Source organism: Otolemur garnettii, unplaced genomic scaffold, assembly GCF_000181295.1.
Source record: "Otolemur garnettii isolate 467f Iridium unplaced genomic scaffold, OtoGar3 scaffold00027, whole genome shotgun sequence".
NCBI lineage: Eukaryota > Metazoa > Chordata > Mammalia > Primates > Galagidae > Otolemur > Otolemur garnettii.
This window is the reverse complement of record NW_003852422.1, coordinates 7557808-7574393: the sequence shown is the minus strand read 5'-3', so window position 1 is coordinate 7574393 and position 16586 is coordinate 7557808. Positions and strand designations below refer to the sequence as shown.

Genomic DNA, 16586 nt, shown 5'->3' with positions numbered 1-16586 from the left:
AGGCTCTGTCTCAAAAAAAAAAAAAAAAAGAAAAGAAAATGCCTTCTACTAATTTCTATTTAGTACCAAAAGGCTTAAAACTTGTCATAAATCAGTATTTTCCCCCTTAGGACTTCCCTAGGAAGCTAAACTTGGACTGAAACAACTGAAGGAATGAATGTCCACACTGCCCTGTCCACTGCTGAAACAATGTCCACACTGCCCTGTCCACTGCTGAAACAACTTTTTAAAAATTCCACTTAGGCCAGGAGTGGTGGGAGGCCAAGGCAGAAAGATTGCTTTAGCTCAGGAGGTCAAGACCAGCCTAAGCAAGAGAAAGACCCCATCTCTACCAAAAACAGAAAAAAATGAGTCAGGCATGGTAGTGTGTGCCTGTAGTGCCAGCTATTTCCCAGGCTAAGGCAGGCAGCCCTCCTGAGTCCAGGAGTGTGAGGTTGCAGTGATGTATGATGATGCCACTGCACTCTGGCTGGGGCAACAGACCCAGCAAGACTCTGTCTCAGAAAAAGTAAAAATAAAAATTCCATCTGCACTTACCTTAACTTCAAAAAATTCCAAAAGAAACTGTGCTGTCACACCCACAGATGTCTCTCCTTTCTCTACAGACACAGAACCACAAAGTAATTCCACTGTCCCTAATTGTAAGTGAACTGAACACTCAAATAAGACTTTTCCATCCTACATCCCAAAAGTTAATTTCTAATGAATAAAATCAAAACAAACTACTATATCATAAGGATCTAGATTAAGTTTTGCATTAAAACAGCTGGAACAAGTTCCCTTAGAAATCGCTTATGATACTGAACCATTACAAATTATGCAATAATTTATCACGAAAGGGCAAGAGAACATTTAGAAATTTTTATGTACCAAGACAGCTTTATAATTATCAATCTGACTTTTTGCAGCAAATTAAGAGAAGGTTACATGCAAAATCATTAAGTCTAAAACCATTCTTCTCAGTATATGAGGCAGATAAACACACATACTTTATGATGTCAAAATTCATTTCTTCATCTTACAATGTTATATATGAATTAATATATAATCCTAACTCATGGAAGCAGTTATTCACTCAGTGATAAGTGGGTACACAGTTTTCCTCGGGATAAAAACATTGTAAATGCTTCCCAAGTACATACTTTCCTCCTTCTATCACCTCCAGACAGGCAAAAAATACCTCTAAGGAGGACTGAACCATTGGCGTGGGATATATAATATTGTTTTACTTTGCCAGTATAAACTTAAAAGGGCAAAACCTGCTTGTCTTACACTTCTATCTTGACAAGTTTATCAATTGCTGAAAATGCCCAGATTTTGAAAATAAAAGTCATTACTGCTTCCAAAACGTTACGTTGAAAAATGCTGCAGGGTTTAAGAGCACAGACTTTGGTTTCAGAAAAACCTTGGTTCAAGTTCTTGCTCTAAACTGCTTGAGTTTAGGCAAGTTTCTAACCATTCTAAACCTCAGTTTCCTCATATGTTAAAGCAGGGACAAAAATCCTTCCACTGTTGGAAGGAAAAAATGGACTATGGTGAGAAGTACATGAAATAATGCACCCAAAACCAGGTGCACAGCTGGATACAGCAGGGTTCAGTGTGCAGTAACTTGTTTTGGTAGAGACTCTGGTAGATGTCAGCCACTCTGTTGATATTGTCACCCACCTTCGTAAAATTATAACTACAGAGCTGTGTATGTTTCAGTACATCTCTTCAAATTTACCCTGCACTGCTGAGTGAAAATATAACCCAACATATTTGTGGGATTTTTAAGAAAAACAAATGACTACAAAGGTCAGAATCCAGTTTCAGGGTTTTGTTTATAACATGACTCGTGGCTTAAGTAAAAATGAACAGGAAGTGTGAACTGACAGCAACTCAGATGGCTTTTAAAGGCCAATCACTGGAGATTTTTTTGTTTATTCTGGTCTATCCCTCTCTAATTATTCCAGCTGCATTATACTGTCAGTGCTTAAAATTCCAATAAAAAAGTGGAAGCTTGCGACAATAAAACCCATAAAATATGAATGGATGCTCTATCTGAATAGCCTTTCAGGAATCCTTGTTTAATTAAGAAACAATAAAGACATTATTAAGTTCTTAGGTAAGTAAATATAGATTGTAAAGGCCCTAACACAGAGAGGAATGAAAAGAAAAATAAAAGTTCTAGAAAATACAAAACCAACTTAAATTATATAAGAAGAACTATAATTTCAAAAATAACTAACCTGTTCTTAAGAGAGGAACTGCTGACTCCAGAATGGAGACACAGAACTGGGGAAGACTGAGTTGCTGGAACTGCAGCTCCACCGTGGCTTCCGATTCCAGCTCTGGCAGGTCTATGTGTCCCATATCGAAAGGTGAATGGACAGACACCCTGGAGTTTACCTGAGCATGACTACTACTTCCACTGCAAAATAAACAGATGGTAAACCTTGCATATGAAACAACCCTCAAACACATTCACAGCATATCTGCTGCCTGGCATATTAGAAGCCTCATACTAGTCACACCTCTATTGCTTCATGTAGCAATTCTGTAGAAACCTTGACAAATTTATGAACTTATGAAATTTAAGTTCATGCAAAAATGATTCAAAATTATAAGTGAAGCCAAAAATGCACCTATATTTTGCTTTTCAAATTGATGATCTCAAAATATTTAAACATTCCCATAGCAGCAATCAATACTAGTACTGATAACCCAATTCATTTATAAAAGAAAACAAGCATATTTATAGCAAAGCTCTTCTATAATCAACTCATAAAGGTAAAACTAAATAGTTCATCTAGATTCCTAGATTGTCTATGATTTTCACCAAATGTTCTATGGAAGCCAAAGTTAGTAACTGAAGGATGGTTCCAGAAAAACATCATGAGAAATGCATTACTTTATTTACTATATTTAACATCAAATGATTTTGAAAATGCACCTCCCAAATGGGACATCCTGTCTTACTTGGCTTTGCTCATTAAAAAAATACACCTTGGGAGTAAAGCAGTGAGGTGAGGGTAAAAAAATGGTGTAGGATTAAAAAGAAGCTGAAACACAAATGAAGTTGAATCACGGAAATACGCTAATGCTGTAGAACATTTTAAACTCCTCAAATTTCATCCACTTTGTCATCTCTTCAATTCCAAGATACCAAACAGCCCAAAATATGGAAATGACTTGGGCTTCCCTCAAACTCTGAAAAGCTCTATAAGGAAGGCACTAACTCAGGAGTGAAAACTTACAAGCAAACACACTAGAGAATGAGGCAGAAAGGCTTTCTAAGGGTACAGAGAAAAATGAGAACTGATTGGCCAGCTACAGTGAAAGGACTAAGAGCACAGGCCCTCCTATCACACGGCCTAAATCAGCTCCGCTCTTTACCAACTATAACGCTCTTAAGCCTCAGGCTTTTCTGTAAAATGATGATAATAATACCAGCCTTGTTACAGGACTGTTAGAAGGATGTCTAAATGAAACAAACTGTGCCCAGCACACAGCATAACATCATGGACTCAGCAAGCACAAATCAGTGCTAGCTTGTAGCCCCAGAAGCAGCATTACAAGAAAATAACAGAGCCAATACGCATTTGTTCATCTTGCTGCACATTGTTTAAAATGATACTAAAACATTGACTAATGATTTTAAGATGTTTATAGCCTAGACAAGGTAACATACAAATACCATGCCAATCCCTTTAAGCAAAGATGATAAAATAAAAATCTGTCCTTACATAAATAAGATGTCATAAATCATATGCCTCAAAGGAGTCCTTGTTCTCTAAAAGATCCTCTCATCATTCCTTTTAATAAATATTTACTCATTTAAATTATTAGACTTACAAAAATGTCTTTAAAATGCATAAAAAAAGGTATCTATCATTTAAAGTTATGCTTTTAAACTAGATGATATTCCACTCATGGCTGGAATACAACTTAGTGGGTCAGGATCATCATTCCTCTTTAAATAAAATACAAAGGAACAGAAAATATAAATTTAGTGCATAGAAGATGAAATCAGAGTACTATTTTGTGAACATTTTGTTTTGGTGGACACATATACATACATATACATACACAGAACATATATTTGTGTACTGAATGCTAAGTTGAAATGTAACATTTATTTATCTTTACTGTGAATCGCAGTCAAAAAAATATGGAAGGGGCAGTGCCTGTGGCTCAGTGCGTAGGGCACTGGCCCCATAGACCGAGGGTGGCAGGTTCAAACCCAGCCCCAGCCAAACTGCAACAGCAACAACAACAAAACAGCCAGGTGTTGCGGCAGGCGCCTGTAGTCCCAGCTACTTGGGTGGCTGAAGCAAGAGAATCGCCTAAGCCCAAGAGCTGGAGGTTGCTATGGGGCAACAAAGTAGCACCCTGTCTGTAAAAAAAAAAAAAAAAAAAAAAAATATATATATATATATATATATACACACACATATATATATGAAAGCCAGTGGTTTAACACTACTTCTATATGTGTGGTAATATTTTTTAAAAGACAGAAAAATAATGATCTCCCCCTGAAATTAACACACACACACAAGTTCACTGGGCTTCTCTAATTTCTCAGTCACCTGGAGGACACGGCATCCCAATCCTGCCCATCTCCTCGGAGTCGCTGGCCAGTGCGCCCAATCACAGAAGGGCGAGGGCTGCTACTCCCTGGAGAAGGATTCTGGGAATGATGAGCACCTCTTGCTTCATGACAATAAGACAAAGAAGAATTCTGGGAAACAGCATCTGGAAAAAAATAATAAAATCATCCCTTAGTAAAAACACAGTACTGTTAAGCAGTATTTGTTGTCTTCCAAAAAACTAAGAACATTAAGGTAATAGAAATGCTTCTACACATGTAAAAATAAAAGTAAAGATTAACCTTTTCTGCAAGTATTCACTTAGCATATTTAGGTTTATAACTCACTGACCTGATCACCCGGAATCTACATACCAGAGGGATCCACTTACAACATTAGAGACTGCCAAAGCCAACAGCAGTAGAGAATCCCTCCAGAGGGATCCACCTAGGACATTAGAGACTGCCGAAGCAAATAGCAGTAGAGAATCCCTCCAGAGGGATCCACCTAGGACATTAGAGACGAGGGATCAACTTTCGACATTAGAGACTGCCAAAGCCAACAGCAGTAAAGAATCCTCCAGAGGGATCCACCTAGGACACTAGAGACTGCTGAAGCAAACTGTATGCAAAAATCAACTCACAATGGACCCACAACCTAAATAGAAAAGCTAAAGCCATAAAGTCCTCAGCAACAAAGACAGGTATAAATCTCCTGACCTTGGATTTGGCAATGTTTCTTAAAAGTGAGATAAAAAGCACAACCAAAGAAAACAGAGATAAATAGGATTTCATCAAAATTTAAAACTTTGGTGCATCAAAGAATGTTATAAAAAAAGTAAAAGACAACTTATAGAATGGAATATTTGCAAATCATCTAACAATGGTTTAATATTCAAAATACACAAACAACTTCCAAAACTCAACAAACAACCCAACAGGCAAAGGGCTTTAATAGATCTTTCTCCAAAAAAGACATAGTAACAAACAACAAGAACATGAAAAGTTATTAAAGAATCATCAGTCTTTAGAGAAATGCAAATCAAAATCACGATGAGGTACCACTTCACACCTAATAGAATGGCTATGACTAAAGAAAGAAAAGAAATGAACGCATGTTGGTGAGGCTGGCAGGAAAGTCAAAGATGAAAAATAGCTTGGCACGTCCTCAAAAAGCGAGACACAGAACTGCCCATGACCCAGCAACTCTACTTCTAGTTAGGTACGCAAGAGAACTGAAAACAGAGAGCTGAACAGTGGATACTTATCTGCCAATGTCCACTGAAGCCGTATTTTTACAATATCCAAAAGATGGATACAACCCACATGCCCATCAAAAATGAATAAATAAAGCGTAGGATACACATACACTGGGATCTACAAAAGGGGCACAAAAGGGGATAAAGTGCTGAACAAGGCACAAGGTGTGTGAAGACTGAAAATGCTCTAAGTAAAATAAACCAGACACGAAGGACAAACATTGTCTGGTTCTGCTGATATGAGATACCTAGAACAAATCAGGGGCAGAAAATAGACCAGAGGATTCCAGGGGCTTGGGGAAAGGAGAAAAGGAGAATCACCGCATAATGATTTCAGAGTTTGTGTTTAGCTAATGGAAAAAGTTTGGAAACAGAGAACGATGGTGATGGTTGCACAGTAGTGCATATGTAATTAACACCATTGTACTGTACACTTAAAAATGGTTAGAATGGGGTGGCACCTGTGGCTCAAAGGAGTAGGGCACCAGCCCCATATACCAGAGGTTGTGGGTTCAAATCCAGCCCCAGCCCCCCAAAAAAATGGTTAGAATGGTATATATATATATATATATATATTTTTTTTTAACCACAAAAATAAAAAGAATTAGGTAGTAAAGGCATTTACAGAGAAAGAAGAAAAACTCTCTGAAACTTTTCTCTACACGTCAAAGAAAATGTAAAATCCTTACAAAGACCAATCTGCCTCCATACACTAATATGCTATGGTGCTACCTCTGTCTCTGTCTCAGTGCCCCTACTCCCCTCCAGGCTTCCTGTACTCCATCTTCCTGGGCCGTATTGCCCCTCCCAGCCTCTGATCCTCCCTGGAATGCTCTTCATAGAGCTCTTCAAGTGGATGTCTCCTCATCACCCTGCAGGTCACTTCCACAGACAGCCCCTCCCACATCACCCCAACCACAGTGAGCTGTGTCTCCCTGATCGTGTTCCCTCATCATGTCACCCTTCTTCTTTCCTTTGAGTATTTTTCCTTATCTCAAACAAATGTGACTATTTGTTTATTACCTGTCCCAGCCTTATAAAACATGAAGGCGTTGATCTTATCTGGTCAGTGATATACTCCCCCCAAGAAGGACTAGAATATCATATAGTACGTGATATTTAACACATAATAAATCTTTAGACACGTCAACTATTTTTATCAACATTAGCACTCTTTCTGCTGAAGAATGAGGTACCCAGAAGCCCTCTGTTATCAGTCACTTGCAGAATGCCAGACCTCAAGAATGTTAATAGGCTCGGCGCCTGTGGCTCAAGCAGCTAAGGTGGTGGGTTTGAATCCCCAGCCCAGGCCCGCCAAACAACAATGATGGCTGCAACCAAAAAATGGCCAGGCGCTGTGGCGGGCGCCTGTAGTCCCAGCTACTTGGGAGGCTGAGGCAGGAGACTCGCTTGAGCCCAGGAGTTGGAGGTTGCTGTGAGCGTGATGCCATGGCACTCTACCCAGGGGGATAGCTTGAGGCTCCGTCTCAAAAAAAAAAAAAAAAAGAATGTTAATAAGGAAACCCACACCCTCAAGATTTATAACGCCAATATCATGCATAAATATTGAAGTACCATAGGAACAGTGAAGGTCCCAACTAAATAGGGATTAACTGTGAAACATGATGACAGGTGACCGTAATTTTATATTTGAATTTCAGTGCTCTTTCTATAAGCACACAGAAATCCTAAAATATAAGTGGTATTTTGTCAAGGTGAGTCTGGTACTTTAGTGGCCATTAGCGGTACTTCTTCTCTGAAAAGTCTGGCATTGCTATAATACCTGACAACATCACAAGTTGCATAAAATAGCTTTCATAAAAGCTGCAAAGATAAAATAATAATAAAATGTTGAGTCAACATTTATCGAGCTGAACGAATTACCAACACAATATCAAACTTTCTAACATGCCCACAGTTCCTCATGAATAGCCACACTCAGAATGCTAGTCCCTAAGTTCCAACAACGCTGTTTATAGAGAATCTCTACACATCTGCAAAAAAAAAAAGAAAAACACTTTGTAAATGTCTCTCATAAAAAACAAAGCAACAAAAGAGCAGGAGATCAAGGTGCACAGTGATTCTATCATTCACACAGCTTTTATTCAAAAGTGAAGTGTGGAGAGTTTATGTTGGAGAAATGTACACACAGAGGAGTTCTCAGAAGAATCTGCAAATAATGCCAGTGGTTAACGAATAGATGAAAATAAATACCCTGTTTGTTAGAGAAGAAACCTGGATCTCGGTGAAAGTTAAGTCTGTTTCTTAAGTATGTGCACAGCTGCTGCAAACAGGACACTGACTGTAAGGCCAGGCGATGTTTTCCATCTCCTCCAAAGGCCAGTTTCAACAAAGACAAAAGGCTCTGAAATAAAGAAGAGCAGTGAAAATGGTGCAGTGAGAGTGCTCGACTTCACAGAAGAATGTGGAGCCTACCTACGGGAATAATCAAAAAAGAAATAAAATTAAGTTGTCAGATATTTATAAAACATAAGAAACAGAACTGGGAAAAAATAAGTTAGGATAATGCAAAAAGATGGGTCAGAATGAGATAATAAAATGTAAATAGAATAGTCCCTGCTTCTTATTTCTAAAATCGATTAGTTGAGTGTCCATTCTGAGAGAAGACAGGAAACATTCACCATTCAAGACATTATATCACACAGAACTTTTTAAAATCACAGCAAACCCGTTTCATCTCAAACATCTCAGTCATTTTACCACGTTCTGGTCATTAACAGCTTTGCCTCTGCTATCATTTGCCAGCTGCAACAGTACGTATTAAGAGTTACCATTCACTGGTGTCCACGTCAGCCCTGTGCGGAGTGACAAGGCTGAGGCGTTACTAATCCTGTCTACACGCCGCAGTCCCACCCTGGAGCCTTCTCTCTGTACTGGATAAGCAACAGACTAGATCAAAGGAAGACATGTGGCCATATTCCCAAAGCCATGCTATTCTTCCTATTAATAAGGGTTATTATGGCTGCCCAGCTTCAACTTCCAAAGTCTATTCTCCCTTTTAGTAACCTCAAAAGGGTTACTAATTCAAGATGGCCAAGTTGGACTGGGGGTGACAAATGGATCTACTACTACTAGAAGAGCTCTAACTATCCAAACGAGTTAATAAATAGTAGTTTAAATAGCCAAACACTTCATTTTTAAATACACTGATTTCCTTGCCAAGAACTTCTACTCTACAAAGTTTGTTTTATTGCAAAAGCTCTCTGTTTCCAAACCTAAAACCACTTTAGAAGGTACTCACTTGAACAATTTTTGGCCTTTGAAGGAAAATCTCAGCAGGAAAATCTTGCATGATAACGTCCTTCAATAGTTCACAGGTGTTCCAGATCAAAGTGTGGTTACTACTTCTTAAAGAACTACAAAATATAGTGTTACTCACTTTTAAAAAGGGTTCACCTACAGCAGATTCTAAGTAGCCTAGTGACTACTAATGACTCTATCAACCATCCTTCAGGTCTCATCTGAGACATCACTTCCCCTGAAAAGCCTTCCTAGATGTTTTTCCCAGTCAACAAATGACTCTAGCAAGGTGTTTCTTCCAGTTGTCTATATTGTGTGGCATTACAATTACTTGTTGACTTGGTATCCCCCACTCAATACCCCCCAGGAGCAGGAACTACCTACTAACCATTGCATCCCCCAGAAACTATCATAATACCGCAAAATAAAGTCAATGAAGTCAAAGGGCACAGAATTTAATAAATTTGCTAAATAAATTAAGAAATATGACAGGAAAAAAATACTAAGATAAAGGTAACTTCTAGAAATTAGGTTCTTTACTGATACTCCCTACTCTAGATGAAACAGATTAGGACCCCATTCTTATCCCATACAGAGAATACTTCTCAATTTCTGCCCACCTGGGGATGTGGCAATTATTCATCCCCCAATTCCAGGCCACCATCGAAACACACACCCTATCCAGAGGCATGCATTAGAAACTATTACCATCTCTGCCCTGGGGACTGACTCAGAACTGACAGATCACACAGCCCCCTGCCCCTCTCCTATGTGCCTGCTACCTCCTAAATATTTTGTCCTAAGAGAATTTACTGAAGACTTGGAAGCACCATTATCAAAAATCATTTAACAGTATCCACTATATCTGGTCCAGTTCTAACATGATGGTCTTCATGTTCCAGATTCACATGCAAAAAAGGCAGACACTCCATTTATTGTGGCATTTGTTGACATGGCACAAAGTGAATCTGGAGAGTAAAACAATCTCCAAATTTCTATACATCAGCCATTTACTTTTGAGGGTAGCAATCGATTAATAGCAAGTACATAAGATTACATTGGCAGTACCCAATCTTCTCAGCATAGTATAATTTTTCTCCTTAATAAAGCCCATGTTTTGAAATATATTCTACCAAAAGACCACATTACTGTGGAATTTTTCCATTTGTATTAATGAAAACCATAAAAAATGGCCAATGAAAGAATATTCTCAAGAAGAGATAAGTCATGTCACCAAAAACTACATAAAATTCCAATCACAAAAATCAAATTTGATGTGTAGACTGATTAAAGGCAAATAGGAACTTTTCTGGCTTGTTTTCTGAAAGACTGAAAATCATTTATATTATGCCTATTACTACCTTTCACAGCTACTGAGCATCTCTTCCTAGTCAAAACATATAGTAATAACTACCACACTTAACTGCTATAAGGGAACAAAAATACCTGAAGTCAGTCAGGCACTGTACCTTTCATTGGAGGAGAGAACATGTCTGTCTGTTGTGGTGAGGGGTAGCCAAGGAAACGTAGAAAACTTCAAACACTTCACAGTCTGATTTACTGTTAATGGAATAGCAAAACTTAAGGTATCAAACAATAAAGAGATGACAGATTAACAATATTAAGAGTAAGGGTTCACCTTCAAAAAGGACATCTTACAGTAACCTAATCAGAAAGAACAGCTGCAAATTTGTTCTTCATAGGATAAATAACAGAGATCTACTTTCATAATTTAAACAAAACTCATATAATACTAAAATAAGTATTAGAAGAGGAACATGAAACCAATATTGAATGACATTTCAAGTATATGTTAAATTTTCTATTTTACCCTGTGGCTGACCAGAATATCAAGTTTACATTTTACATAAAAACAATCAGCATCTGGAGAAAACCTTTGCTTATAGAAATAAAAAATGATACAAACGTAATATGTCTAGTCATGTTCAAATATTCCATATGGTGTTAGACGTTTAAACACTTTCATGAAGACGACTTGAAGACCATAAGGTTGAATGCTCAAACAAAATAAAAAGAAATGTGAGAAACCAACAGTTTTAAACTATCCCTATTCAAACCATTTTTTAACGGAACTTACATTGTACAAGTTAAAGTGGCAACACAGAGAAATAGCAACTATGTAAGTCTTTTCAAATGGCAAATAGTCTTTCTGCCAAATGCTTTGAAAAAGAGTATGGAATTGTTAAATGCAAGTAACAGTATTATTAAATTCCCAAACATAGCACAACACTTCTTTCAAAAGTGTTAAATAAAAGCACGGTTTACTTCTAAGGAAACAGTGAGAGGTGGGTGGAAGAAAGGATAGGCTTCCGATGCACAGCACACGTCCAAAATAAGCCATGTCACAAATCAAGACAAACTGCAACTCATACAAAACAATGTAACAATGTCAACTGGCCTCTATGTTTTCATGGGCTTCCTCCAAACACCCATTGTCACCAGCCCTGGAGATTCTCACCCTCTTCAGATGTCTCTTGTCATCACTCAGTTAAGCCTCCCAGACATCTCCCTCAAAGACAAAGCTCCCTGCAAGCCTAACGAAATTTGTCCAAAATAGAAAGCTAAAGTATCTTAACAGCTTAACAAGTTTTCCTTCTTATGCTGTTATTCAATCTGTGAGTTTCCATGAAAGGACTCCCAAGTTGAGTGTATCTGAATATATGACATCAGTAGAGATAGCCTTTTCAAGTCAACTATGCAAGCAATAAAATGCTAAGTACATGATTACTTAACCATTTCCCAACTGTGTCACCAAGAACACAGTTTTTAACCTTTCTAAGCCTGAGTATCCTCATCAGTAAAACAGAGACACTAACAGCAACCTCACTGAGACTCTGAAGATAAATTCATTCCTTCAGAGAATATATTAAGTGTCTATTACATCTTTGGCATTGTTCCAGACACTGGGGCCTAAACACTGTTCACAGCTATCATTAAGCATAAAAACAAGGAAGCAAACAAGAAAATATATACATAATTCCAGAGCATAAAATGTTTTAGAAAGAAAATTCAACATAATGATCACTGGCAGGATCCTTGGGAAGATCTCTTTGAGGAAGTGGCATATGAGCAGAGACCAAACGCAGCCCAACACGCAAAGCCCTGGAGACGAGTGCACAGAGAGGGCTCTAAATCAAAATTTTTAACCAACTAGATGTTGGAGAACTGTTAGGAGAAACTAAGATGACCCTGGGTCTCTGGCTGCAGTTACCAGATGAACAGCACCAAAGGGAGCTGAAGAATAAATGACCACACATGGGGAGTGCCTGGTACAACGCCTGACAAAAACTTACCAACCAGCACCAAGTGCTACCACCATTACTACCACCCATCTACATGGCTGCCCAAACACAGTTACTGAGTGACAGAGAACTGTACCATTTAAACCTGATATCTTAAACTAATTTGAGTCAACTGAATCAATACTAATTTGGTAATGAACAGTCAAGTTTGATGCCAATACATCTTCACAGCAACGACACATTAACTTTCAATCTACTAAGTCAATGGAATTTACTTCCCACACATACGCACCCACTGCTCGTGGAGGCACGTCCATCTGTTGAACATTACTTTTGTCTTGAGGAAAATATCCTGTTAAGATTGCAGGTTGTTTGGACAATTCTGAAAAGAAAATATATATTACTGTATTATTGATTCAGTATTTGCTAAAAGTCAAACTTTCTTTTATTAGTAACATTTTCTCTGGCTCAGCACCCATAGCAGAGTGGTTACAACACCGGCCACATACCCTGTGCGTGGCTGGTTGGAACCTGTCCCAGGCCAGCTAAACAACAATGACAAATGCAACCAAAAAAAAGCCGGGCATTGTGGCAGGCACCTGTAGTCCCAGCTACTAGGGAGGCTGAGGCAAGAGAATCACTTAAGCCCAGAGTTTGAGGTTGGCTGTGAGCTGTGACACCACAGCATTCTACCAAAGGCAGCAGAGTGAGACTCTGTCTCCAAAAAAAAGTAATGTTTTCTCTTAAGTTTTTGAATCATTTTTCAAGCTAAAAAAAAGAAAACCATCCAGCTTTTTTCTCCGTATAGTCTGTTTTCCCAAAGAGAAAAAATGTGACTGTTAAGCCAGCTTCCAATGGGGTGTTACCCTTCTCTCTTCAACTGTTAACAAAATACAATTTTTTAGAATGAAAATATCCACAAGGTACATGAAGAATCTGCTACAAAGTAATCCAGCACTGTTTTCTAAGCTGCTTACCCACCTTCTTCTTCTTTTACTCCAACTGTACAGTTCCTAATCACTTCAAATTCATTAATACTTTTTAAAAGTTGTCAGAAACAAAGAAGTCAAATCTTATCTTTCAATACCTTTGTAATTTCCTGTCACACAAAATTACATATTCAGCAGTTCGGCTGCAATGAGAACGAGAATGAGTAAACACTAAAACTCAATTTTTCATTTTGGGTTTGAAAACAAAGTCCCTGGCAACTTTTAGGTCTAAAAAAGTAGTATCAAGTATATCCTCCTGTGAATAACAGTAGGGGAGGACTCTTTCCGCCATCTTTCCGTGCCACCATAATGGTGCACATAAATGTCCTGGCTGATGCTCTTAGAGCATCAATAATACCGAAAAGAGAGGCAAATGCTGGGTTCTTATAAGGCCATGCTCCAAAGGTTTCTAACTGCAATGATGAAGCATGGTTACACTGGCAAATTTAAAATCACCGATGATCACAGAGCTGAGAAAATTGTTGTGAACCTCACAGGCAGGTTAAACAAGTGTGACGTGATTAACCCCAGATTTGATGTGCAACTCAAAGATTTAGAAAAATGGCAGAATAATCTGCTCCCATCTGCTGGTTTCCTTGTACTGATAACTTCAGCTGGCATCACGGATCACAAAGAAGGAAGAAAAGGCACAGGAAGGAAAACCCTGGGATTCTTTTTCTAGGGATGTAATCCATACTTAAAAATAAAATGCCTCAATGAAAAAAAAAAAAAACAAAAAACAGTAGAGGAGGGAAAAAATTTCAAAGTCATTTAAGTTAACACAAGGAAAATAAGTGTGGGTAGGGTGAGAAGAATCATTTTTTTCTCTGAATCTAATGTCCCTTTCCTTAAAATTTACCATTAGAACAATATATTTATATTTCACAGAACCTACTAAATTGATTCCAAATACTTACCAGTTTGATTGGTTTGGTAAGAGGCAGAATATAGTGCAGGAACTTCTGAAGGAAGAATAAAAAGCCCATCCAGGATGCCATCAATTTCAGCCTGTAGACTTGGCTCCACGTTAGAACGAAGCTTAGATAAGAACTCTACTGCACCAAGGTCAACCAAATGCTGGACTGCTGGGGGATACTAAAATAAGAAGGAAGTAGTCTTGAGATTAACTAAAAATGTCAAAATCTCTAACCTTTATGTTACAATAACCAAAACATGAAATTATTTTTAGCATACCAGATGTCCTTTTTTAAAAAACAAATCCTTCACTGTTATGCCCTGAAGTAAAGAACTTCAATGAATAGGACACAAATGTAGAGAGACATATGCAAAGCACTTGACAACACTGAAGAGACCTGAGCCAACACACAGAATACTAGAAATGCACACTATCAATTCCTACTCTTTCATTCTTTAAATGGGTTACTTTTCTCCACTGAAACTTTATTCTCTCCTACCCTTCTCCAGTCAACAGGGTGCCATACCAGACGATTCTCAAATGATTGCATAGTGACTTATAATTTTGAAAGGTTAAACTTACACTTTGACATTGGACTGTGACAACTAGCTGCTACTGAGGTAGACATACAAACAAATATCTAAAAAAGAGATGGGAAAGCAACTTAACATACATGTGTTACTGATTGTCATCTGTAACATTATTTTTTAATTTGTTCCTTCATACAGACACATCTAATTTTTAAGATGTAAATACCAGAAAATTAAGGAAAAATATGACAAATGTTAATGTCCAAACATGATTTCCAAAATCAGAACATAACAGAACACAGTAGTTCTATGCTACTTCAGAGCACAGCAAAGACAATGTGAGAGTCAACATCACAAATAAAAGGAAGCTGAATATAAACCCAGATGAATTAAAATTCAACATTTCTGGTTGTTTTAAAATTGTTTAAAACTCCAAATGTTTATTAACTTCCGACAAATGCTGCAATTAAATGACTAAGAAACATTCATTTGATTATTTTACTTCAAAATGATCCTACCTTAACCAAACTGCTTAACAGCTTCAAAACTTCTTCTTTCATTGGAACAGAAGGGAAATTGAACCATTCTAGCAAATGCAGGAAAAGGAGCCTCTCCTGAATTAGATCAGCGTAGCAGATTAAGTTGTGCTCAACCTTGCTGAGAATACTCTTGAGAGCGCGTTCCCTGATCTCGGCCAGCTGATGACCTGTCAAAGAAGCACAAAGCTAATCTATTTCCTTCCTGATTGCAAGAGGACGCCCACCCGGAGTTTATTCCAACACTCGGTTATTTATGCTGGGAGCGGTGTACAGAAGGAAATAAACCAATTTTTTCCGAGGCAGACCATGGGTGCATTCGGGACGCGAACTGCCGAGTTTACTCAAAGTCCCAAAGATGGGTCTACCCGAGGCTACCCCAACAATCCTGGGGCAAAAGAGGGGGCTGTCGCGGGGTGGTTCGGTCGTGGAAACGTAACAGGACCATTCCCAGCAAGTGGCCACGACAAGAGAGTGCCTTGGACTGCAAGCAACTCAAACAATTACCTAGCTTCTTGATGAGCCCGGTCAGGGGCATCTCGTCCCCAAATCTGCCGCCGCCGGGGAATTAAACTGCCGCGCCACAGCCTCCGGCCACAATTAATGTTCCCCGGAAACTCAGACGGTGGAACGTGGGTTCCCGATTTCTGAGATAACCAACCCAGCTTAAGGGTAAGAGGAGTTTCCTAAGCTGTTCTATTGCCCGGCGTCGTCAAAAGAGCTTACAGTCTCTCTGTAATTACGAGTGCGCTCTTCCTAAACAGTAGTCCCTGTCATAAGAAGGGGAAAGAACGGAGGGGCACGGTGTAGAACCTGCCGCGGCCGCCGAGCACGTCGGGAGTTGTAGTACTCGCTGGGCCGTGCTCCCTGCACAGAGCTCCGGCCCTACCGCCGCGCCCTCCGCCTGGGGTTCCGGCTTCTAAGCGCGGGAATTTGCTGTGCTGCGCGCGGGCTGCTGAGGCCGGAGCAAAAAAGCCCAACCCACCCCGCCCTTCCTCCTCTCTCCAGTTCGTTTCTGCCGTTTGCAACGTGAAATCTCAACTCCCAGACAATTACAATTTAGAATGTAGCCTTTTGTTTTCCTATATAAGTCCCTTCGCGACTACAAAATGACTAACCCTCTTTATCTGTGAAATGTACTTGCAAAGTCAAGCGGTGTCTTTGGACACCTAAGTTCAGATATAAACCAGGGAACTACGAAAGAGGGTGGGGAGTGAAGAGAAAAAAAGTGGGTATGAATTACTTACTGGTTAAATCCCTTC

The 16586-nt window shown here is 38.9% G+C and overlaps 1 protein-coding gene across 1 annotated transcript in view; it reads right to left on the bottom strand.

The window, feature by feature from the left end:
• RTTN (rotatin) overlaps nucleotides 1-15929 on the bottom strand; it is a 149815-nt gene extending 133886 nt beyond the window's left edge. Inside the window, exons 1-9 of the mRNA XM_003788403.2 lie at nucleotides 15832-15929; nucleotides 15307-15494; nucleotides 14260-14437; nucleotides 12646-12735; nucleotides 10560-10650; nucleotides 9092-9206; nucleotides 8044-8194; nucleotides 4572-4737; nucleotides 2229-2410 (exon numbers count right to left, since the gene is read on the bottom strand). Of these exons, the coding sequence (XP_003788451.1) occupies nucleotides 2229-2410; nucleotides 4572-4737; nucleotides 8044-8194; nucleotides 9092-9206; nucleotides 10560-10650; nucleotides 12646-12735; nucleotides 14260-14437; nucleotides 15307-15494; nucleotides 15832-15862 (1192 nt within the window). The 5' untranslated portion in view covers nucleotides 15863-15929. The remainder of the gene's footprint in view (nucleotides 1-2228; nucleotides 2411-4571; nucleotides 4738-8043; nucleotides 8195-9091; nucleotides 9207-10559; nucleotides 10651-12645; nucleotides 12736-14259; nucleotides 14438-15306; nucleotides 15495-15831) is intronic.
• Between the last annotated feature and the right edge of the window lie 657 nt (nucleotides 15930-16586).